The sequence below is a fragment of the Thamnophis sirtalis genome, unplaced genomic scaffold, assembly GCF_051295495.1.
Source record: "Thamnophis sirtalis isolate CommonGarterSnake01/CBP01778 unplaced genomic scaffold, rThaSir2_p1.2 scaffold_4, whole genome shotgun sequence".
NCBI lineage: Eukaryota > Metazoa > Chordata > Lepidosauria > Squamata > Natricidae > Thamnophis > Thamnophis sirtalis.
This window is the reverse complement of record NW_028261384.1, coordinates 4,977,810-5,003,349: the sequence shown is the minus strand read 5'-3', so window position 1 is coordinate 5,003,349 and position 25,540 is coordinate 4,977,810. Positions and strand designations below refer to the sequence as shown.

At 44.7% G+C, this 25,540-nt stretch overlaps 1 protein-coding gene across 1 annotated transcript; it reads left to right on the top strand.

The window, feature by feature from the left end:
• Positions 1-5: 5 nt before the first annotated feature.
• On the top strand, positions 6-25,332 carry GUK1 (guanylate kinase 1). Its single transcript, XM_087712400.1, has 8 exons — positions 6-193; positions 11,966-12,079; positions 13,934-13,975; positions 16,789-16,885; positions 17,825-17,963; positions 22,135-22,219; positions 23,559-23,644; positions 25,102-25,332. Exons 1-8 carry the CDS (start codon positions 157-159, stop codon positions 25,135-25,137), a joined length of 636 nt encoding a protein of 211 aa, XP_087568526.1. The 5' UTR covers positions 6-156; the 3' UTR covers positions 25,138-25,332.
• The last annotated feature ends 208 nt before the right edge of the window (positions 25,333-25,540 follow it).

Here is a 25,540-nt window from a genome sequence, read left to right as displayed (position 1 = left end):
TTCCGCGCCGCCCTCCCAGGCTGCCTTTCGGAGCGGCCGGAATGTACAGTGCTCCCTGATACGGGGCGGAGCTTGCCTGGGGCGGTGGAGCCCGGTCATGGCCCGCCCCGTCTCTCTGAGTCATCCTTCTCGGACGCGGCTCCGGTTTGGCTCCTCATGCGGTGGCGGCACTTCTTGTCCGCTGCAGTTTCAGGTGAGTGCAACAGCTTCGGGGCTCCCCCACGCCCCATTTAGCCTTTGCGGTGCGTGCATAAATGTGCCCCCCCTGGATCCCGCACTGCGTCGCATTGGTTCCACCATAGTTATGGCGCTCTGCGTGCCTTCCCTTTGCTTTCTTCCCGGGCGCTTAGCTGGCCGGGAGTGATGGGCCTCGTGGTCCTTCCGGCGCACGTGGGGATACGACACTTTTAGGGGGGGATGCACAGAATGACCAATGCATTAATTGGAAGAATGACTATTTGAAGGGACCATTGGGCTGCCCCTGAGATCATCCAGTCTAATCCCTATTTCATAGATAAATCCACATCAGAGAGCATCCCACAGTTGTCCAGAGAATCGCCATGGACACTGACTGAAATAGAGAGGGATGTGTTCCTCCCCCCTCTAGGGTTCAATGAGAACATCTAAACATTGGAAATGTCCCTAGAGGTCATCCATTCTGACCCCAGCTAAGATCAGGATCCCCTGGAGCATTTCTAACAGCTGACCAGAGAAGGGCCAGTTTTATCTGCAAGCCCTCAATTTATAACCCCAATTGTGTTTAATGAGCCACATCCGATTTTTTAGATTATAGTTCCCATCGCCTTCAGGCATCAGTTGTTGGACACTAGCCCATAATCCAAATCCCCCTAGTTTCTGGGGCTTCTTTAAAATAATCTAGTGACCATTACCCTGAATGCAGCCAGCTCTGCTCACTTTATAAGTAGAATCATCATTCAGAATCATTTCCTTTGATGACAAATGGCTGTGTTCTCAATTTTATTTTATTTATTAACATGTTTATATGTGGGGTCCTTAGTGCTCTCTGAGCTTGGCTTGTTTTTTTTGCAGACGTTTCATTACCAAACTAGGTAATGCCATCAGTTGTTGCCAGATTATCTCTTTTAGCACTGATGATGTTCCCTGGTTGGCTCATGAAATGTGTGCAAGAAAACCACCAAGCTCAGAGAGCACCAAGGACCCCACAGTCTTCCTCCTCCTCCTCCTCTCCACAACCTCCCTCCCTTTTAGAATTGATGATGTTCCCCTGTTGGGTTATGAAATGTCTGCAAGAAAACCACCAAGCTCAGAGACCACCAAGGACCTCACAGTCTTCCTCCTCCTCCTCGCACTGATGATGTTACCTAGTTGGGTCAAAAAAAAATTCTGGAATAAAACCATCAACCATCAAGCCATATCAAATGTCCCACAGTTCAACCTTGAACTACACATATTCTCTTCTATCAGTACAAATGTATATGACCGCCCAACTCACACATAGGTGATTCTGAGGGGCTCACAACATTAAAATTTTGAGGCACACTGAGCTACCAAAATTATTAAAAATAATTACTGGTATAATTCTGTTACGGTTTCTGCAAGTAGGATGGAAATACAGGTAGTCCTCAACAACAGTTCATTTAGTGACCATTTGAAAAAAAACTTTTTGACTGTTTCACAAAAAGTGAAAAAAGTGACTTATGACCATTTCTCACACTTAATGACTGTTGCAGCATCCCCAGGGTCACTTGATCCAAATTTAGACGTTTGGTAACTGACTCAATTTTATGACGGCTGCAGTGTCCTGGGATCACGTGTTCCTCTTTTGCGACCTTCTGACAAACAAAGCCAGTGGACGAAACCAGATTCACTTAACAACGGTGTACCTAACTCAACAACTGCAATGATCCACTTAACAACTGTGGCAAAAATATTTGTGAAATGGGACAAAACTCAGTTAACAAATGTCTCACTTAGAAACAGAAGTGTTGGGCTCAATTGTGGTCATAAGTCGAGGATTATGTATATAAATTCTCAGGGCTGAAGTATCAATTTTGTCAATTGCTTGGAATTCTTTAACTCAAGTGAAATTAGTATAAAACCTGAATGTTAATCAGTTCCAAGAATCCAGAAAGGATGGTTAAAAAACAGATATATTAAAAGTCTTCAATATTCTGAAATCAGTTCTGATGAATAGTTAGGATTATGAAGATGGTTTTTTTTTATCTAAAAACTTATTTTCGGAGAGAATGAATGGAAGTTTAGAAGCTAAGGGCAGATGCCAAATTAAATACAATGAAGCATCTTATATATGTCCTTTTGGCAATTATTAAAGCTGGAGCTGTCCAGTTATTTACAGGATTGACAAGCAACTGAAGCAGGAAATATCTAATTATTGCTGCTTTTGCTGGGAACCACATGTGCTGTGCTGTTCCCTCTTAGTGAATTTTATGCATGGCTTATAATGCACGAACAGCCTTTGAAAGCAGGGTGAATTTCCCAGTAATTTATATAATTTATCTATTCCTTTAGTGAACCTCTGGGCCATCAAATCATAACTGAATTCCACCTGCTTTCAACCGAATCAGTGAGATAAAAGCACATCAGAACAAGCAAGCTGCAAGAAAACAAAGCATGGTGTAAATTAATAAATCAAAATACAAGTAATTCTTGACTTACAACAGTTTGTTTAGTGTCCATTTGAAGTGACAGTGGCACTGGAAAAAAGAGACAAGATCGTTTTTCACACTTATGATCATTGCACATCTCCCTAGTCATGCGATCAAAATTGAAATTTGGGCAACTGACTCCTAAATCCCCATTCTCCCTCCCTCCCTCCCTCCCAGCATGGATCAGTTTAATGATTTTTTAAAATGTTAATTTTTGTTATTATTTTTACAAATATCTCAAGGTGGCAAACACACCAGTAATCAATATACCTTTCACCCCTTATTTTACCCACAACAACAACCTTGTGAGGTAGGTTGGGCTGAGAAAGAGAGAGAGAGATGGATTGAACCAAGGTCATCCTGCTGGGTTTCATGCGTAAACTAGAACTCTCCATCTCCTGGTGTTTGGCCCAAAGTCACCCAGTTGGCTTTCATTCCTAGGATGGGACTAGAACTCTCCCTCGCCTGGTGATTGGAAAGTGACCCTCTCCAAAGTCACCCAACCTGTTTTCATGCCCAAGGCAGGATTAGAACTCATTGATTGGCTCAAAGTCAACCAGCTGGCTTTCTTGTCTCAGGCGGTACTAGAACTCCCCTTCTCCTGGTGATTGGCCCAAAGTCACCCAGTTGGCTTTCATTCCTAGGATGGGACTAGAACTCTCAGTCTTCTGATGATTGACCCAAAGCCACCCAGCCTGTTCTCATACCTAAGGCAGGCCTAGAACTCACGATCACCTGGTGATTGGCCCAAAGCCACCCAGCCTGTTTTCATACCTAAGGCAAGTCTAGAACTCACCATCACCTGGTGATTGGCCCAAAGTCACCCAGCTGGCTTTCTTGCCTCAGGCAGGGCTAGAACTCCCTGCCTCCCATTTTCTAGCCTGGTGCATTCTTTTTGATCCAATTCCTTCTTTGCTCTTCACTTTATACCTACGTCATCTGAAAGGAGCAGAGCAAATTTATCTTAACACCGTGACGTGGTTTGCAAATTTGCCTCCCGAATTATTCCATTCTGGTCTCCTTGATCTTAATTTAACGACTTATATACCTTTTCTTTCCCACTGTCCTTGGAGTGGCCATTGTAAATGAGGTTTTAGATTAAAGCAGTCTATAAATAGGAAATAAGATTAGTGGTGCTTAATTGGGAAAGGGTGGCTTTTTATAGGCCTCCTAATCATCTTTTCTTCGGGAGCCAAACACTCCTCTCTTGCTGAATTTTCCTTGCTTGTCAAGACAGTCTTGGCCTCATCAAAAAGTGTCCCCCAGATTTTATTCCTCACTTCTGCAAATACCCCTGAGGACGTTTGGTTTCGAACCCGTGGCCTTTCTGCAGCCAACGGCTGCATTTAATCCGATGCACCACGTGGCCGAAACTCGTGAGCCTGTCAGTCACGCGAAAAGGGATAGAATCCAGGGAGTCCTCGAATTACGAACCACGATTGAGCCCAAAATCTCCATCGCTAACCAAGACAATGGTGAAGTGAGTTTTGCCCCATTTTACGACTTCCCTTGCCACAGTGGTTTAAGCGAATCACTGCAGTTATTAAGTTAACAACACGGTTGTTAAGTGAATCTGTATTTCCCCCCATTGACTTCGCTTGTCAGAAGGTCGCAAAAGGGGACCATATGACACACACACACACACACACACACACACACGGGACACGGCAACAATCACAAAACCATGGAAGTTGCCAAGTGTCTGAATCCATGTGACTGTTGGGGGGCTGTGGCGGTCGTGTGAAAAAGCGTCATAAGTCACTTGTTTCAGTGCCGTTGTAAGTTGGGACAGCCACTCAACAAATGCAGACATCCGGAGCGAAAAGGCAGTGAAACAGCTGGGAAGAATGTGGTAGCTTTACACTGTCTACAGCGATGTATCTCCATCTCCGTAACTTTTTAAAGATGCGTGGACTTCAACTCCCAGAGTTCCCTAGGCAGCACCCATCCAGCTGGCTGAGGAATTCTGGGAGTTGAAGTCCGTGTGTCTTAAAAGTGGCTGAGTTTGATAAATATTGGTGTAGAGAATAAGAAATGTAACTGGACAGAGATAGGCCAGGTCCATTTATCAGACCTATTGAGGAGAAAAACAATTGACGTCTAAAACAAGGAGACATATATGTAAGCAATTCAGATGCCTCCTTAATTCACATATGTATAAGGGGGGGGGGCTGAAGTAATCTTCAAAGATACTCTTGATTATGGTGGAGTTGCTGTCAACTCTTATTGACCGCCTAGATCTATCTCCTCCTGGGAGGAGTCACCTGTCTGAAGAATTCTGGGTATTGAAGTCTACAGTAGAAGTTGAAGTCCACATGTCCATTGCAGTTGTTGAGGATGGGAGACAGTGGTGGAGAGAATAAGGAAGATGACCTGGACAGAGATAGGCTAGGTCCATTATCAGACCAGTAAGGGGGGGAAAAACAGTCTAAAACGAGACTAATGCAAGCAATTCAAATACCTCCTTAATTCACATATGTATAAGGTAGTGTTTCTCAAATTTGGAGACTTGAAGTCCTGTGGACCTCAACTCCCAGAATTCCCCAGCCAGCTGTGCTGGCTGGGGGATTCTGGGAGTTGAAGTCCATAGGACTTCAAGTCTCCAAGGTTGAGAAACACTGGTATAAGGAGTGTGTGTGTGTGTGTGAAGTAAAGCACAGTGAATCTTCAACGGATTATGGGCCGTCCAATTGGTGTCAACTCTTAATGACCACCTAGTTCTATCTCCTCCCGGAGGAGCCAGGAGGAATTCTGGGAGTTGAATAGCAATAGCAATAGCAATAGCAGTAGACTTATATACCGCTTCATAGGCCTTTCAGGCCTCTCTAAGCGGTTTACAGAGAGTCAGCATATTGCCCCCAACAATCTGGGTCCTCATTTTACCCACCTCGGAAGGATGGAAGGCTGAGTCAACCCTGAGCCGGTGAGATTTGAACCGCTGACCTGCTGATCTAGCAGTAGCCTGCAGTGCTGCATTTAACCACTGCGCCACCTTGGCTGAAGTCTAGTCAGGTGGCTGGAGAAGATGAGGTCCACATGGGTTAAAATTGTTGAGGTGGTGGAGAGAATAAGGAAGGTGACTTGAGTAGAGATAGGCCAGATCCAATGGAGTGCGGGGAGAGAAATATGGCTGAACTCAAACAAGGAGAAGAACACATGCAAGCTACTCAGATACCTCCTTAATTCACATGTGTATAAGGGGAGGGGGAGAAATAAAGCACAGCCAGGCTTCCAAGATAGCCTTCATTGATTATGGGCCTCACAGGTTGATGTCAACTCTTAGTGGCCAACTAGAACAAGGGTCACCAACCTTTTGGACTTGAGGGACCACTAAATTCATAATTTTAAATCCCGCGGACCACTAATATGACCTGCCTAATGACCGGCTGGGTGGGCGTGGCTAAGTGGTCATGTGGCTGGGTGGGCGTGGTCAACTCTATGTCACTCACATCGAGGGGTGCCTCGCCGGCCTCTACTTGCCCCTCCCCTCCCGGCCACTCTTCATCCCACCCAGGCTCCTTAGGGCCCCAACAGGAAGCCGTTGCTGGAGCTAAGCAGCCACCAGGAGAAAGAGTGAGCGAAACAGCTCCGTTCAAATTGGATCTGGCCAAGAAGGAGGCTCAGCAGAAGCATCTCACTGAGGACTAGGAGCATGGGCTTTCCAAGCAGAGGGAAGACCTGTGGGAGTGCAAGGCCAGGTGCCGGCACCTGGAGGCTCAGCGGGCTGAGATGGTCAGCCAGTTCCAGGCCATGATGCAGTCCCTCTGGAATGAGGCTCTCCGGCTCTTCACCACCAGCGGCTCTTCCCTCCAGCCTCTGCCCAAAGCCCCCCACCAGAAGGCCAAAGCAGACCCCTGGTCAGAATTTCTGCCCCCCTCTGACCCGCACAAAAAGACCTCAAAGGGGGAGACTCTCTACAGCAACACAAGCGTTCATTGCACCTATTTTGCCATAGTTTGAGGAGCCCTGATTTAGTGCAATATAAATAATGCAAATAATTTTTCTGCAGACCACCAAAATTTTCTTGCGGACCATCTGTGGTTTGTGAACCACCGGTTGGTGACCGCTGGACTAGAAGACGCATCTTCCCAGAGTTGGGATGAGACATTTTGAAATACAGAAACGTTTTTGTTGCTTTGACATCATCTCCATGAACGGAAGTATTTTGACAGCAGAGTCCCCAACTTACAAAAGTTCATTTAGTGACCAAAGTTACAACGGCCCTGAAAAGAGTGACTTATGACCCCACACGTATGACCGTCGCAGCATCCCCAGGGTCACACGATCGAAATTCAGGCGCTTGACCACATACCTATGACGGTCGCAATGTCCTGAGGTCATGTGACACCCCCCCCTTCTACAACCTTTGACAGGGAAGCCATATTCGCTTAACAACCGTGTGACTACTGCAGGGATTCACTTAACAACTGCGGCAAGGGGGTTCTTAAAATTGGGCCAAACTCACAATGACCGTCTCACTTAACAACATAAATGCTGGGCTCAATTGTGGTCATAAGCCGAGGACTACCTGTACTTCACCAGTACCACCTATGGAAGCCTTTTTTGAATTAAGAGCCGTGGGCTTTCGGGGGGCGCTTGGGGGGGCCTTTCCTGCCAATGCTAATCAGGATTCTTCCCAGTTAGCTTTTTTTTGCAATCGTTCAAGATTAGCTAGCTAGCTGTCACTCGTCCCGATGGATATATTAAATAAATGATGGATATATAAATTAAACGATGCTGACAAGAGCGCTCATCGGCTCTTAAAACCCCTTCTGTCCAAAGGCAGAGTTTATTTCCTCCAAAGCTAAGCTCTCGCAGCCTTTAAGCCATTAATAGCAGGAGACTCCGTGTCTGTAAGAAACCACGAAAGGTGATTAGGGATTGAGACCGTCCCAAGGTGAAGACCAGATAATTGAGGCTTTAGACACTCAGGAACAAGCTGTTATTCCTTCTGCGCTGCCTTCTCCTCCAGCACAATCCGGAGCCGTCCCATTTCCTTCCTTGGAAACGTCAGAAAAAGCAGGATTCCATTTACAGAACTTGAGTTTTAAAAGGTCTTCCAAAAATCAGTGTGGAAGGTAAGCTGTGCAAAGCGGCTGATCTTAGCAATGTTTTATTTTTCCTCCCCTTCGTTTCGGCTAAAGGCAACTTCTCTTCTATTTTTATTTTCAAAAAGCGCTTCGTGGCTGCGTTGCTTCCGGAGGAGCTTGCTGGTTTTGTTGCGGGTGGGTGGCAAGAAGTATGAACCGCGCATTAATGTGTTAATTGCATGAGACATAATTCATCTCTTCTGGCGGAGAGGCGACGGGGGAAACCTCAAAAGAAATAAACATCAAAAATCCGGGCAGTTATATAAATGGAGCAAATCCAGGAAGCCGGATTTCAGATTAACAAGAGTTGGAAGGGACCTTGTAGGTCATCTAGTTCACCCCCTTGCCCAAGCAGGAGACCCTGCACCGTTTCTGACAGAGGCCAGTCCAGCTTCTTGAAAGCCTCCAGGGATGAAGATCCCACAACTTCCGAAGGCAACTTCTGTTCCATGGGTTGATTGTTCTCACCGTCAGGAAATTCCTCCTTATTTCCAGGTTGAATCTCTCCTTGGTCAGTTTCCATCCATTCTTCCTTCTCTGGCCTTTGGTTGCCTTGGAGAATAGCTTGACCCCCTCCTCTCTGTAGCAGCCCCTTAAATATTGGAAGGCTGCTATCCTGTCTCCCCTGGTCCTTCTCTTCACTAGACTAGCCATGCCCAGTTCCTGCAACCGTTCTTCATATGTTTTAGTCTCCAGTCCCCTAGTCCTCTTTGTTGCTCTTCTCTGCACTTTTTCTAGAGTCTCAACATCTTTTTTTATACTGTGACCAAGACTAAATGCAGTATTCTAGATCAGAGTTCGAGATAGCAAAGGGGCTGAGAGTTTAAAGAATAAGAAGATTAGAAGGGACATTGGAGGGCCTCTAGACCAATCTCCCACTCAGGCAGGAGAGACCATCTCAGATAAATGCCTGTCCAATCTCTTCTTAAAAACCTCCAGTGTTGGAGCACCTACAACTTCTGGTGGCAAGCTGTCCCACTGGTTAATTGTTCTCACTGTCAGGAAATTCCTCCTTAGTTCTAGGCTACTTCTCTCCTTTACAGGCAATCCTCGGCTTATTAACCGCAATTGAGCCCGAAACATCTGTCGTTGAGTGAGACATTTCTTAAGTGAGTTTTGCTTCATATTACAACCTTCTTCGCCACAGTTGTTAAGTGAATCACTGCAGTTAATGTTAGTTAACATGATTGTTAAATGAATCTGGCTTCCCCATTTGGTTTTGCTCGATCCAAAGTTCAGCAAAAATTCATCCCATAACCTTGGGACAACTGCAACGGTCATAAGTATGAAACAGTTGCCAGACGTCTGAGTTTTGATCACATGATCCTGGGGGATGCTGCGAAGGTCGTAACTGAAAAATGGTCATTTTTCCCCCAGTGATGATGTAACTTTGAACAGACAAAGAACTATATTAGTCTGTAGAGATTCTCCGTCATCCAGGCCAAAGGTGCTTTTTCAGGATGCAACTGGACTTTTGGGGTTTTTAATTTGAAGATGTTTCGTTTCCCATCAGGAAAGTCCAGTTTACAAGAAAGTTGCCTCCTGAGAAAAGCACCTTTTGGGCCAACTGTCACCTGGAGGACTGAGAATCTCTACGGACTTTCAGCTGTACAATTTGGGATGGACACCCTTGGAATGGTGTGGCAGAAGGAAGGGATTTCCAGAGGGGAAAGAAATTGCAGACTATGGGGAACCATTAAGCATCACTCAGGTGACCTCCTGAGGACACAGGGGGAAAAAAAACAACTCCAGGTGGCCTCAACGACCCTCTAAAAAGGATGCAAATGACCAGCTGTCTGTAAGGAATATAAATCCTTCCCTTCCCCAATATGCTTTCAGAACCGAAGAAGCTTCTTATTTATTTATCTATTTTTATTTATTTTAATTAGTCAACAATAGCAATAGCAGTTAGACTTATATACCGCTTTCATAGGGCTTTCAGCCCTCTCTAAGTGGTTTACAGAGTCAGCATATCGCCCCCACAGTCTGGGTCCTCATTTCACCCACCTCGGAAGGATGGAAGGCTGAGTCAACTTTGAGCCGGTGAGATTAGAACCGCTGAACTGCAGATAGCAGTCAGCTGAAGTGGCCTGCAGTACTGCACCCTAACCACTGCGTCACCTCGGCTCCTAGGAACAAGGAACTAGGAACAAGGAAACAAGTAGGAAAAACACATGGAAAAATGGCACAAATAAATGGGTATAAATAAGCAAAACATAGCAATAAACACATAAAAAAGTGGAGATATAAATGGGACAGTGGGACAGGGATAGTAGGCACGCTGGTGCGCTTATGCAGGCCCCCTTAAGAAACGCATAGGTGCAAGGTAAAAGGTATGGAAGTGGGGGGGGGGGTAGATGAACTAACATAGGACCAGGCAGAGTGCTCCACACATTTACTACTCTCTTGCTGAAATCGTTTTTCCTGCAATCAAGATTAGAGCGGATTGCATTTAGTTTGTATCCTTATCGATAAAGTCCTTGTGTTATTGCGGCTGAAGTAAAATTAGTCATTAACAGGTAGGACGTTGCGGCAGATTATCTTGTAATGATAAATTCTTGGGTGAGAAGCGAAACGTCTTCAAAAGAAAAATTAAAAAACAAGAAAATCCAGTTGCCTCCTGAAAAACAGAACTTTTGGGACTACCTGGATTAGTTTTCCACCCATTGCTTCTTGTTCTGCCCTCAGGTGCCTTGGAGAATAGCTTGACTCCCTAATCTTCTTTGTGGCAACCCCTGAGATATTGGAAGACTGCTATCATGTCTCCCCTTAATTCTTCTTTTCATTAAACTAGACATATCCAGTTCCTGCAACTGTTCTTCATATGTCTTAGTCTCCAGTCCCCTAATCCTCTTTGTTGCTCATCTCTGCACTCTTAATACAATCCAATACAATAGCAGAGTTGGAAGGGACCTGGGAGGTCTTCTAGTCCAACCCCCTGACTAGGCAGGAAACCCTATACCATTTCAGACAAATGGCTATCCAACATCTTCTTAAAGACTTCCAGTGTTGGGGCATTCACAACTTCTGGAGGCAACTTCTGTTCCACTGATTAATTGTTCTAACTGTCAGGAAATTTCTCCTCAGTTCTAAGTTGCTTCTCTCCTTCATTAGTTTCCACCCATTGCTTCCTCAGGTGCCTTGGAGAATAGTTTGACTCCCTCTTCTTTGTGGCAACCCCTGAGATATTGGAACACTGCTATCATGTCTCCCCTGGTCCTTCTTTTCATTAAACTAGACATACCCAGTTCCTGCAACCGTAGCACCATAAAACGTTGTTGCCCTGCTCCAACTCCCCAGGTGATGCCTGTTCTCAATCAGCCTTACTTTTCAATATTATATTGTATTTATTTATTTACTTACTTACCTTACTTACTTGCTTATTTCCTGCTTTTATTTGTTCACATATAAGGCAGTGAACAATAACCAACACACCTTCACCCTCACATTTTCACCACTACAACAATCCTGTGAGAGAGAGAGGGACTGGCCTAAAATCACCCAGCCAGATTTTATGCCTAAAGCGGGACTAGAACTCACCGTCTCCTGGCGATTGACCCGAAGCTACCTGGCCGCCTTTCATGCCTAAAATGGGATTGGAACTGACTGTCGCCCAGGGACTGTCGTTTTCTGGGACTCCTTGCCAAGCAAGGGAGTAAATCTCTTTAATAACATGTTGCTTGATTTACTAGATTTACAGCCCTAACCTCTCTTCCTTTAGTGAAAACAATCCACTTTGGCTATTGCATATGTGTGAATTCTGCCCATAAAACTCTTAACTTTTGGGCTGGATGATGATCCTGGCCTGGCTCTCGGAACCTTGGACTGGTTTTGGAATATTTTTCTGCACGCTCCTATTAAAAAGCTAACCCAGTCAGGGAAGTGACTGTCAGACAATCCTGCGAGAGAGAGGGACTGGCCCAAAGTCACCCAGAGGCTTTCATGCCTATGGCAAAACTAGAACTCACCATCTCCTGGCGATTGGCCCAAAGTCACCCAGAGGCTTTCATGCTTAAGGCGGGACTAGAATTCCTTGTCGCTTGATGATTGGCCCAAAGTCGCCCAGGCAATGTTCATGCCTAAAGCAGGACTAGAACTCACTGCCTCCTGCTCTCTAGCCTAGCGCCTTGACCACTAGACCGCACCGGTGGTCTCTTCCTAGGTTTTTAACAACTCTGATCGCCTTATAAGCCCACCGGCCACTTTTTCTCTCTTGTCTTTCTGCAGTTATGAAAGGACCAAGGCCAGTGGTGTTGAGTGGCCCATCGGGCGCGGGAAAGAGCACTTTACTGAAGAAACTTCTCAGAGATTATGACAATGTCTTTGGATTCAGCGTCTCCCGTGAGTGAGCCCTGGTCTGCACCGACAGTGTGCATTTAAAACCCATTTGGGTCGTGCTAACTTCAGTTGCTTCTTTATTCCTCGAGTTCCCTCTGCTGTTGGAAGCATCTCCAAATTATGAATGAATTAAACGCATTGCAGTGGTGGGATTCAAATAATTTACCAACCGGTTCTCTGCCCTAATGACCAGCAGGGTAGGCGGGGCTCGGTGGCCATGTGATCATGTGGGCGTGGCCAAGTCAATGTCACTCAGGTCGATAAGCGCTTTGCCTTAGTTGTTACAATGGTAATAAGGGTTAACCGGAGAGGCAGTTTCTGTAAGCAGGTCAATAAAGATGAGGCTAGAAACAACACCAGAGTGTTTCCTTCCTGCCTTCCTTACAGGATTAGCCCTGGAAAGTGGGGAAAAAAACAAAATGAATTTTCTTCCAACAACCGGTTCCCTGAACTGCTTAGAAAGTTACCAACTGGTTCTCCCGAATAGGTGCGAACTGGCTGAATCCCACCACTGACGCATTGTGAATTTAGCTCACGCCGATTATGCCTACCCAGCTAGTCCTCAACTTATAACCAGAGCTGAGACCAAAATTTCTGTTGCTAAGCAAAACATTTTGTCTAGTGAGCTCTGCCCCACTTTACAACCTTTCTTGCCAACGTGGTTAAGTGAGTTGCTGCAGTTGTAAAGTTAGTCACACGGTTGTTAAGTGAATCTGGATTTCCCCAGTGACTTTGCTTGTCAGAAGGTTGCAAAAGGGGATCACGTGACACCCCCCCCGGGACACTGCGACCGTCATAAGTAGGAGTCAGTTGCCAAGGGTCTGAATTTTGATCACAGAATTAATTATGGGGATGCTGCAATTGTTATAAGTGTGAAAATGGTCATAAGTCCATTTTCCCCCCAGTGCCGTTGCAACTTTGAACGGTCTCTAAGTGAACTGTTGTAAGTTGAGGACCACCTGTAATGTTTCATTTTTGTCCCTTACTGTTGGCACTAATGCAGATAGTCCCTGACTTATGACCACAATGGGGACCAGAAACAAGATGGTCTTTAAGTGAGTCAAGCCTGATTTTGTCAGTTTTTTGCCAAGCTTGTTAAGTGAATCAGTGTAGTCGTTAAGTGAATCACATGGTCGTTAAGCAAATCTGCGTTGGTTGGAAGCTAGCTGGAACGTCACAAATTGTCATTTGCATGATTCAGGGGCTCTGCAACTGTCATAAGTACATGCCAGTTGCCAAGCACTGAAATTTGATCGTGTGACCGTGGCAACGGTCGTAGGTGTGAAAAATGGTCATTGGTCCCTTTTTTCAGTGCTGTTGTAACTTTGAATGGTCAGTAAACGAATGGTTGTAAGTCAAGGACTACCCATAGCATCTTTTTTCCTACATTGCTAACCTCTTATCTTAGTGTAGTCCTTAACTTACAACCGTTCCTGGAAGTGACAATAAAATTATGACCATTAATGGCTGTTTGAACTTAGGACAGCACTGGAAAAATGTGATTTATGACCGTTTTCACATTTACGACAGCTGCAGTTACGTGATCAAAATTCGGACACGACTGGCATGTATTTACGACGGTTGCAAAGTAATTGCCGTTTGTGTCCTTCCCAGTTTGTTTTCCACAAGCAAAATCAACAGGGGTAGGGTGGAGTCGTCAGATTCGCTTAACGACCACACACTTCGCTTAACAACCATGGTCCTTTAGTTGAGAACTACCTGTACTCATTATGGAATCAGGGCATAACTTAAAAGCGAAGAGAAGATGCGATTAAATCAATGCAGGACTAGAAAGGATTGTAAGCATTATGGAGCGTCTCTCCTCGAGAAAAATTATTATTATTTTCCTACTTTCAGATACTACAAGGCAACCGAGACCTGGGGAGGTCAATGGAAAAGGTAAAAACCCAAAATTTATTGTCACTTCCAGGAAAGAAAACAAATATAAGCTGAATTATCATCGCTTTCCTCAATCTGGATCTCGGAAGCAAATTATGATTAAACCTAAGTTAACATGGGCCAAATACAGATAGTCCTTGATTTACGACCACAATGGAGCCCAGAATCTTTGTTGCTAAATAGGACAGTCATTCAGTGAGTTTTGCCTCACTTTATGACCTTTCTTGCCACGGTTGTTAAGTGAATCCCTGCAGTTCTTCACACGGTTGTTAAGTGAATCTGGTTTCCCCATTGACTTTGCTTGTCAGAAGGTCGCAAAAAGGAATCACGTGACCCACCCTGGGACATTTGCAACCGTCATAAATACGAGTAATAAATGCCAAGCGTCGGGATTTTCATCAGGAGGATGCCACAACGGTTGTAAATGTGAAAATCGGTCATAAGTCACTTTTTTCAGTGCCGTTGTAACTTCGAACATTCATTAAATGAATTGTAGTAAGTCAAGGACTACCTGTAGATAAACCTTTTGTTAAATTTTAAATCCTGACTTTTGATCAGAAGTTCAAGATGAATCCTAATTTTCTTCACAACAGCCTTGTGAGGTAGGTTGCAGGAGAGACCAGTTCTCTGGACAAAGTTTATTTTATTTATTATTTTATTTATTATCAAAATTTATATGGCGCCCAAACCCAAAGGACTCCAAATCTGAGGATTATTTTGGGTTTCCTTTAAAATAATTTTTAAAAATTATATAAAATAGTTAAATAATTTTAAAATAATTAATTTAATGAGTTGTTTTGGTTTAATGTAGATGTATTTTTATGCCAGCTGAGTGTTACATTATGATAAGATCCAATAAATTTTATAAATAAATAAATTAGGAATTTTCACTTTAGTAAAAAATAAACATGGAATATTTTACAAATTTCAATTGTTCCCAATTCTGAGACTTCTTTGATTTCTTTGAAAGTGTTATTTATCTATTCATTACATTTTTTTGCCGCACATCTCGTAACAAAATGATTTGCTAATAGTTGATTTATTAATAGTAATTATTTTTATTGGAAAATTAAAAATGGATTTCACTTCAGTAAAAAATAATTATCTACTAATACAAATTCCAATTCTTCCCAATCTTGAGACTTCTTTTATTTTTTAAATAGTTTAATGATGGGATTATTATTATTATTAATAATTAACTAATAACTGATATTATAAAAATTATTATTGTTGCAGTTTTTAGCGATCCATCCAGCATACAAGTAAATAATTCAGCAGGATTCATTTATAGAAGAAACTTCTTTATATACAATAACATAAAATATGATGCATGTATACAATACCCATGCAGGTCTTGCAACAGGAGAGAGAAGAAGTAGGAAGGACAAGGACAAGAAGTAGAAGCAAAGACCAAGCATTCAAGCAAAGACAAACAATCTCTTATATACAGAACACTTAAGCTAAGCCACGCCCAGGCTCCAAGCCATCTGACACGGTTCAAAACAAATCCTGTCTCTCCAAGCAGTTTCCAATTGGCTGACTTGGTGCTATGGCTATTCCAGTTCACAAACTCTTATACACTGACAATTATAATTTTATAAAAATTGTAATAATATTTTTTATTAGAAATTTTTACTGAAGTAAAAAAAATGAAGATTGAAATACTACAAATTCAAATTTCTTCCCCAATTCTGAGGTTTCTTGCTTTTTAAAAAAAAAATAGTTTAGTAATTGAATTATTAAGGACAATTGTGTACTAACTGTTAGGTAAGCTCCCCGTTGGGAGAGCGAGTGCGTTCAGAGAAGCGTTGTGAGAGTTGTGTTGGAGAACACACAAGCCAGTATACAGAGATACTGCAGTTTAAATAGGCTTTTACTTTCGTGGAAATAGCGGTATCAGAGTCCATCAAACAGTCCAAGTGACACACGGATAAGACAGTCAGTCATCAACGTCTTTCAGTTAAAGGATAATCCAAATCACATAGTCCAGTATCATATAATCAGTCCAGTAATCAAGTTTGCTAACAGTTGCAAAACTTACAATAACTCTCAGCACTCAGATAAGAGAGAGAGAGAGAGCTAACAGTCCTTCTGGCTCCCTCTTATGGCCGATTGAGGAAAAACAGCAACCAATCACATTTTACAGTATGTTTTAAAGAAACAGGTACAACATTGTTACATGATTTATATATTGCCAACCCAAACGTTAGTATTATATTCCTAACACTAATAATTCATAAGTGTTATTAATATCTTTTGCTAGAACTTTTTACTTAAGCAAAAAAAAAAATCACAAAAACATATGAGGTAAGGAAAAACGAAAAGAAAAGTGGTGAAAAAATAATAACAGATTTTAAAAAGGAAAGAAAAGATAGAAACAACTTTCCGTCTCCTTTACTAAGAAATCTGTTGTCTTTCACCCCTTCCTTAAAATGACATAATTCCCATCTTCCGCCCTGTTTAATCAGAGTTGATTCATTTAATTTAAACCCATCAATAAGGAACCATTGGTTTCTTCTCTGTGCGTTCTTCTTCTTTTCTTTCTCCTTTTGAGTTCTTCTCGAAAGTGGCAACTTGGGGTGAAATGCTACCGGTTCGGACTAACTGGTAGCATTTTTTAAATACCGCTTCGGGCGAACGGCATGCAAACTGGTAGCAGATTTCAGAGCATTTCACCGCTGGACAGAACCCACCGCATGACAACCCACCTCATCTCTAAGAACACTTGAAGGACCCAGTGACATCTCTCTCCTAACAAACCTTTATGAACGCTAGCGGGTCTTTGTGAAAACCTGGTTTGTTTCTCGCCCTAGATTACCACTTTGTGACCAGGGAAGAGATGCAGAAGGAGGTTGACGCGGGAGAATTTGTGGAGCACGCCGAGTTTTCGGGCAACATTTACGGAACGAGGTAGCCTCTTTTGAGACGGGAGATATACTGTGTATTGCTTTTTTAACGGTAACGTCTGCCTTTGTACACATGAGGACTAGGCTCTTAGATACACAGAGTATTTATTTATACCAAACGCCCAGGTATAGAATAGGTGGTGCCTGGCTCAATACTAGTAGCTGTGAGCGGGATATTGGGAGTCCTAGTGGACAACCATTTAAATAGGAGCCATCCGTGTGCAGCAGCTGCCAAAAAAGCCAACACAGTTCTAGGCTGCATCAACAGAGGGAGAGAATCAAGATCACGTGAAGGGTTAATACCACTTTACAAAGCCTTGGTAAGGCCACACTTGGAATACTGCAGTTTTGGTCGCCACGATGTAGAAAAGATGCGGAGACTCTGGAAAGAGTGCAGAGAAGAGCAAGAAAGAGGATTAGGGGACTGGAGACTAAAACATATGAAAAATGGTTGCAGGAACTGGGGATGTCTAGTTTAATGAAAAGAAGGACTAGGGGAGACATGATAGCAGCCTTCCAATATCTCAGGGGTTGCCACAAAGAAGATTAGGGAGTCAAGCTATTCTCCAAGGCACCTGAGGGCAGAACAAGAAGCAATGGGTGGAAACTAATCAAGGAGGGAAGCAACCTAGAACTAAGGGGAAATTTTGAGACAGTGAGAACAATTAACCAGTGGAACTCTTTGCCACCAGAAGTTGTGCCTGCTCCATCACTGGAGTTTTTAAAGAAGAGACTGGGCAGCCACTTGTCTGGAATGGAATAGAGTCTCCTGCCTGAGCAATGGGGTTGGACTAGAAGACCTCCAAGGTCTCTTCCAGCTTTGTTATTGTCCTGTTTCTAAATACAATCTGAAGCCTTTGAGCTCATTTTTTCAGAGACCTTTTTATAAACTCGTTTTAAAAACAAAAAAGCTTTAACCACTCCTCTTCCTTCTCCCGGCCAGCAAAGCTGCCATCCAGGCTGTGCAAGCTCAGAACCAGATCTGCATCCTGGATATTGACCTCCAAGGGGTGAGGAACATCAAGAAGACGGACCTGAACCCCATCTACATCTCCGTTCAAGTCCCCTCCATAGAGATATTGGTGAGACTTGCAACTTTGCAATTTTAATAAGACTTGTATGCCACCCACTCCCTAGGGACTCTGGGCGGCTCACAACAGAAATAAAAACATAGAAAATATTAAAAATACAATTATTTAAAATAAGATATCATCCATTCAATCAAGTGGGGCTGGATTTTAATCAACAGCCCCAGGCCTGCCGGAACAGCCAGGTCTTGGTTTCTTTACGGAAGGCCAGGAGAGTGGGAAGGGTCCGGATCTCTGCGGGTAGCTCGTTCCCGTGGCACGACAAAACCGCGGTCCACTAAAGCGCATACTTGAAGTCATCAGCAGCGCGACAAATACGACCGCGGAGAAAAAAGGGCGCTTTAAAAAGCCGATTCACGTAAAGGTAAGGGTTAGGGTTAGAGTTAGGGTTAGGTTAAGGGTTAGGGTTAGGTTAAGGGTTACGTTAAGCGTTAGGGTTAGGTTTAGGGTTAGGTTAAGGGTTAGCGTTAGGTTTAGCATTAGGGAAAGGGTTAGGGTTAGCGTTAGGTTTAGGGTTAGGTTTAGCGTTAGGTTAAGGGTTAGGTTAAGGGTTAGGTTTAGGGTTACATTAAGCGTTAGGGTTAGGTTTAGGGTTAGGTTAAGGGTTAGTGTTAGGTTAAGGGTTATGTTTAGCGTTAGGTTTAGGGTTAGGTTAAGGGTTAGGTTTAGAGTTAGGTTAAGGGTTAGGTTTAGGGTTAGGTTTAGGGTTAGGTTTGGGGGGGTTAGGGTAAGGTTTTCGTGTTAATTTTAACTTTACCGCTCACAGCGTGATGTTTTCATCGCGCTGTGATGACGTCAGGTACGCGCTTTCGCCGAGCGCGCTTTAGTCTACCGCGGTTTTGTGGTGGAACCGCTCGTTCCATAAGGCCGGCGCAGCTACAGAGAAGGCCCTCCCTCGGGGGGCCGCCAGCCGGCATTGTCCGGTCGACGGCACCTGGAGGAGGCCCAACCTGTGCGATCTTATTGGCCATTGGGAGGTAAGTGGCAGGAAGCGGTCTCTCAGGTAGCCAGGTCCAATACCATGTAGGGCTTTAAAAGTAACAACTAGCACCTTGAAGCGCGTCTGGAGACCGATAGGGAGCCAGTGCAGCTCGTGGAGGATAGGTGTAACATGGGTGTATCTAGGTACACCCGTTATCGCTCGCGCGGCTGCATTCTGGACCAACTGCAGTCTTCGAACACTCTTCAGGGGCAGCCCCATGTAGAGTGCTGAGAGGGTTGGGTTACTAATGTTTGTAGTTAATGGTTGTAGTTTATGTACCAGGTTGCTCGTTTATGAAAAATTGCCGATGGTAGCAACTCAAAATCCAGACTCGGACATCACAATAATGGTCCTTCTGCTGGATCAGGCCTCCCGTAAGGCAGCATTTCAATGCCTCTTATAGTGGCCACTCAGAAGTGCTTTGAAGAACTTTCCTGTCCTACGTTCTTATCCAACGTATAGGTAGAATGGAGTCTACAGTAGTCCCGTGTCTTATGAATGCGCCCTCTGGGCATCCTAAACCGAGCTAAATCTGAAAAACATTAGGGAATTTCTTGGAAGGATTTTGTCGTTGCCCAGCAGGAGCGTTGGAGCTGCCACCAGACTCCGACAGCGAGGGGCCCTATGAGTCGGCTCTGGAGGACCCTGGACAGGGTTCCGACCCCGAGCAGGGCGCAGAGAGGCCGGTTGGCCACCAGGAGGCACCTGAGCCTTGGACCAGTGGGGAGGAGACAAGGGAGAGTGAGACGGATGCCAGTAGTGAGTTGTTCCTGGATGCACGCCAACAAAGAGCTACTAGGCGTCAGGAACAGTTGTGCAGTTACAGGAGGTAATTGCACTCAGCTGGTGGTCATTAGGCTCCTCTCCAGACTATAAAAGGACTGCTTGTGCACACGCCCCTCTTGCAGAAGTCAATGCAGGAACGAATGTCAGAGAACATTGTTAGAAGCTGAGCAGGCTGGATTGCTGCCAAGCCTTATCTGTGTTTATTGCTGCCCAAGCTTATCTGTGCTGGTTTGCTGCCAAGGACTTGTCTGTCTGTTACTTAAATGCCGTAACTTATCTTTGGCTCGAAGTATGCTTTGGTGTGGAACGAGGGGGGTAAGAACAGATTTGCACACAAGACACATCAGCCATCAGTAGACATATATAGAGAGAGATGATAGGTTGCCCTTTCTGTATTGGTGGGGGAGAGGTTTTCCTTGAAGTGGGCATTGTTTTCTGAAGAATTTTTTGTCTGGTGTTAATCCATGCTTATCTAAATTTCTTTGTGTGTGTGTGTGTGTGTAGTCCTTGCTCCCTGCATTCGGTTGTTTTCTTGCAGACATTTTGTGACCCAACTAGACAACATCATCGATACTACAAGGGAGTGAGGTTTGTGGAGTGGAGAGCTGAAGGAGGAGGAGGAAGACTGTGGCTCCTTGGTGCTCTTCGAGCTGGGTTATTTTCTGGGTGACATCTCATGACCCAACTAGGGAACATTATCAGTGCTAGAAAGGACGGAGGCTTTGCTCTGTTTATATAGAGTGGTTTACCCTGTCGTTATTGGTGGGAGTGGTTCCTCCATCAGATCATTTACTCCCTCCTAGCCCTGCTGAGATTGCCTAGTATGGTCATGGAACGTCTGCAGGAAAACCAAGCTCAGAGCGCACCAAGGACCCCACAGATCTCCTTGTCTTTGTCTTTATTTGTCTTGTATGCCGCCCACTCCCGAAGGACTCCGGGCGGCTCACAATAGACAAGGGAAGGGGGAAAACTAGACACTTTAAAACAAAACCGCAACATTCACAATTTCCGTGGGGCTGGATGTTTCACAGGCCCCCCAGCCTGCTGGAGCAGCCAGGACTTCGTGGCTTTGTGGAAGGCCGGGAGGGTAGTAAGGGTCCGGATCTCGACAGGGAGATCATTCCAGAGGGCCGGAGCTGCAACAGAGAAGGCTCTCCCCCGGGAAGTCACCAGCCGACATTGGCTGGCGGATGGAATCCGGAGGAGACCTAACCTGTGAGATCTAATCGGTCTATGGGAGGTAATCGGCAGGAGGCGGTCTCTCAGGTACCCAGGTCCGATGCCATGTAGGGCTTTATAGGTAACGACCAGCACCTTGAAGCGGATTCGGAGACTAATGGGTAGCTCACGGAGGATAGGTGTGATGTGGGTGTACCTGGGTGCACCCACAATCGCTTGCGTGGCTGCATTCTAGACCAACTGGAGTCTTCGAACACTCTTCAAGGGCAGCCCCATGTAGAGCGCATTACAATAATCCAGTCTTGAGGTCACAAAGGCGAGAGTGACTGTCTGAAGGGCCTCCCGATCCAGGTAGGGTCGCAATTGGTGCACCAGGCGAACCTGGGCAAAGGTCCCCCTGGTCACAGCCGACACTCCTCCTCCTCCTCCTCCTCCTCTTCTTCCACCTCTTCCTATGCACAACCCACCCTCCTTTCTAGCCCTGATGATGTTGCCTAGTTGGGTCATGAAACATCTGCAAGAAAACTACCCAGCTCAGAGACCAACAAGGACCCCACAGTCCCGAGATGGGGAACCTATGGCGTGCTTGCCACAGGTGGCATGTGGAGCTATCTCTGAGGGCACGAGAGCCATGGCCCCAGATCAGCTGCAGCGCGCATGTGCATGCCAGCCCACTGATTCTTGGCCTTCAAAGGGCCTCTGGAAGGCCGGGGGGGGGGGCATTTTCGCCCTCCCCAGGCTTCAGGAGGAGGCGGGGGGGGTCATGTGTGCATGCACAGGTGTGCGCCCAGATGCGCGGCGGGATTAAATTATGAGTGGGGGCACACGCATCCACTCGCTATCGCATCCTGTGCCAAAAAAGGTTAGCCATCACTGGCATAGTCCTTCCCTTTTCCTCCTCCCAAACTCTTTTCCCTTCTAGCACTGATGATGTTACCTAGTTGGGCCATGAAATGTCTGCAAAAAACCCGCCAAGCTCAGAGAGCACCAAGGACCCCACAGCTGTCCCCCCTTCCCCCACTTCAACACTGGTGATGTTACCTAGTTGGGTCACGAAACCTCTGCAAAAAAAACCCCAAGCTAAGAGACCACCAAGGACCACACACCCCCTCCCCCAGTTCAACGCTGAGCTACAAACACTTTCTTCTATCAATAACAGTGAGACTTTTCCCCAGAAATGTGTAATGCCATTTCTTCCCCCTCTTTGTTTCCCCAAAGGAAAAACGATTAAGGGAGAGACAGACAGAGACGGAAGAAAGCTTACAGAAACGGCTACAAGCAGCTGCCACTGACATGGAACTCAGTGAGTTAATCTGAAGACTTTTGGGGGGGTTCTTGTTGTGATTTATTTATTTATTTATTAGACTTATATACCGCTTTATAGGGCTTTCAGCCCTCTCTAAGCGGTTTACAAATTTTTTAGCAAATCGAGCCAGCAACTTGCCCCCAACAACAATCCGGGTCCTCATTTCACCCACCTCAGAAGGATGGAAGGCTGAGTCGACCTTGAGCCGGTGAGATTTGAACCGCTGAACTGCAGATCACAGTCAGCTAAAGTGGCCTGCAGTACTGCACCCCAACCACTGCGCCACCTCGGCTCTTAGGTGATGAAGAAAGACGCACAGGCAGGAAGAAGGTCAATGGGAAGGCACTGCGAACAGCTCGTGAGAGCTCCCTTTTTATTGTCGTATACAGCTACCGTGGCAGAAGCTGATTCATTGATCAAAGTACACTTTGTATTGATTGGATTAGCTAGAAAAAAGTCCAAGCTATGGTTGAGGAGGTTAATGGACAGCTCATGGTTTGTTGTTGCAAGCGACGGAAAGTGCCTACGTGCCAAATCTCATGTTTCCCACTTCTTAAGAAAGGATCATTGTGCTGGTGCTGCATTCGCAGTGTGGTTTGCCAGCTACTGAGAAAACAAACCTCCCACACAGGTTCTCTCCCGCTCCCCAATATGGAGGAAAGGGGGGGTGGGGTTGGTCCAAGAGTGAGCAGAGATGATCTTCTGGAATGAAAAAACAAGAGGGAGGGAAGGAAGGAAGGATCAACTCAGCATGCGGTTTGTCTGGGGTCAATCCCTGCTTATCTAAGTTTACGAACTCTGCCAATCAGGAGAGGTAGTCCTTGACTTACAACCATTCATTTGGTGACCAACCGAAGTTACAATGGCACTGACAAAAAGCCACTCACAGCCCCTTTTCACACTTCGTTGCAGCATCCCCGATGGTCAGGGGATCCAAATTCAGACACCCGGACAACTGGCTCGCATTTATGACTGTTGCGGTGTCACCTGATCTCCTCTTGCGACCTTCTGATGAGCAAAGGGGGAGCCAGATTCACTTAACAACCGCGTGACTAACTTAACAACTGCAGTGATTCAGAAAGGTCATAAAATGGGGCAAAACCAGTCTCGCTGAGGAACACTTTTTTCTACTCAGTTGTGGTCATAAGTCGAGGACTATGCGTAGTCTTTTTCTAGTCCGGCCTACCTCACAAGGATGTGGTTGTAAGACAAAAATAATAATAATGAGGAAAACGTCACATTTATGAAGATCCGTAATTTCTGGGCTACCTTACATTGTCGTTTTCCCCTGGTTTGTGGTCGTGTCTAAAACCTTCTCATCTCTGCTTTATGCTAGGCAAGGAGGCTGGCCTTTTTGACATGATCATCATTAATGATGACTTGGAGGAAGCGTATACAAAACTGAAAAACATTCTGGCTGAGGTGAGTCGTTGGGACTTTGTGGGAAGCAACCATCACAAGTTCAATTCGCAAAGCAAATCACCTGGGTTCACGAATATCCTTGTTAAACCATTGCATTTCTCGGGAACGTCCAGAAAAAGAACAGCTGCTTGGAGGAAAACAGGACTGGTTTGCAATGGGAAGGCCTGCCTGGCGCTGGGTTGCGTTTTAGTTGCCTATTGTTATTTATTTAGTACTAGCCGGCGTTGCCCCGGTGATTATTTATAGGGGGAAGATGTAATTTCTAATGTTGGCTTTTCCCCCCTACCAGAGGGAGCCCCCTGGTGGAGTATTGTGTGAAGCTGTTACTATGGCAACTCCACTGTGCTTTACAGTAGAAGCCATTTTAGAACAGTACAGCAGAAGCCGTTTTAAGGCACAACAGGCTGTATCTTAACAGAACACACACCCTGAAGGGTGTTAGGGGTGCCTTACCACCATAGTATTTGTTTCCAGAGAGCCAGTCATCTGTATACCAAATTTGGTTGAAAGTGCTCAAGGCATTCCAGAGTTATGCTGGAACACACACACACAGATACACACAGCAAGATAGATAGATAGATGGATGGATGGATGGATGGATGGATGGATGGATGGATGGATGGATGGATGGATGGATGGATGGATGGATGGATGGATAGATGGATAGATGGATAGATAGATGATTGATTGATAGATAGATAGATAGATAGATAGATAGATGATAGATATGTAAGAACAAGACAAAAGATAAATGAACATATAACACACAATCCATATAAATATATATAAAATTTCTATAGGTGTACAGCTGTGGATTCATAACTATATGTCCAATTTAGGTCTCCAAGTGATTGCCTCTGGGATGGGTGCGGTTTTTTTTTTTGGAAATTTTGCACAAATGTGTTTAATACAGGTAGTCCTTGACTTATGACCACAACTGAGACCAAAATATCTTAAGTGAGAGTCGTTAAATGAATTCTACCCCATTTTAGAACCTTTCTTTCCACGGTTGTTAAGTGAATCACTGCAGTTCTTAAGTGAGTCACATGGCCACTAAGTGAACCTGGCTTCCCCCCTGACTTTTGCTTGTCAGAAGGTCGCAAACGGGGATCATGTGATCCCAGGACATTGCGACCGTCATAAATATGAGTCAGTTGCCAAATGTTTTGAATTTTGACCACAGGGCTGTGCAACGGTCATAAGTATGAAAACGGTCGTAACTCCCTTTTTTCAGTGCTGTTGTAACTTTGAACAGTCACTAAATGAATGGTTGTAAGTCAAGGACTATCTATAGTTTGCATTTTGCAACAAAGGGAATCTTTCCATCCCCAGGGACAAAGGTTTGAGCAACGTAAATGAGTAAAACTCAGATTAAATTCTGCTGTGCTGTATTTGGGATCTGGAACCTTTCTGTGAATTCCAGAGGCTAAAATCTCTCCGTTCTCTTTTCTTGTTAGGAGATCGAGAAAGTGCAGGAATCAAAGAAAACATGAAATTCTCCTAGCGGTGGAGATCCATTCAACCTTTGGAATCATTCCTCAATGTGTTTCATTGTGATTATTATTGTGCTGTGTTTTCAGAAAAACACTCGTAAATCCATCCAAATGTATAAATTACATTCCTTTTTAGCTCGCTTCTCCTGTGAAATCTTCCTCAACACTTTCTATTAAAGGAGAAAAGTTCCTGTCTGCTTATTCTGCCTGATTCTTTTTGCGTTTTGACACGCAGGGGAGAAAAACAATAATAAAGGGAATTGAAAGTGTCATAAGGCGGCTTTAAAATCCCACTTTTGATGAAGTTTCCCACATTTCTACAAGAGAAATCTATGTCCTGTTTTGGATTGAATAACCCAGAATGTCATTTATCCCTGTTGTGCAATGGGTTTTTTTTTGGGGG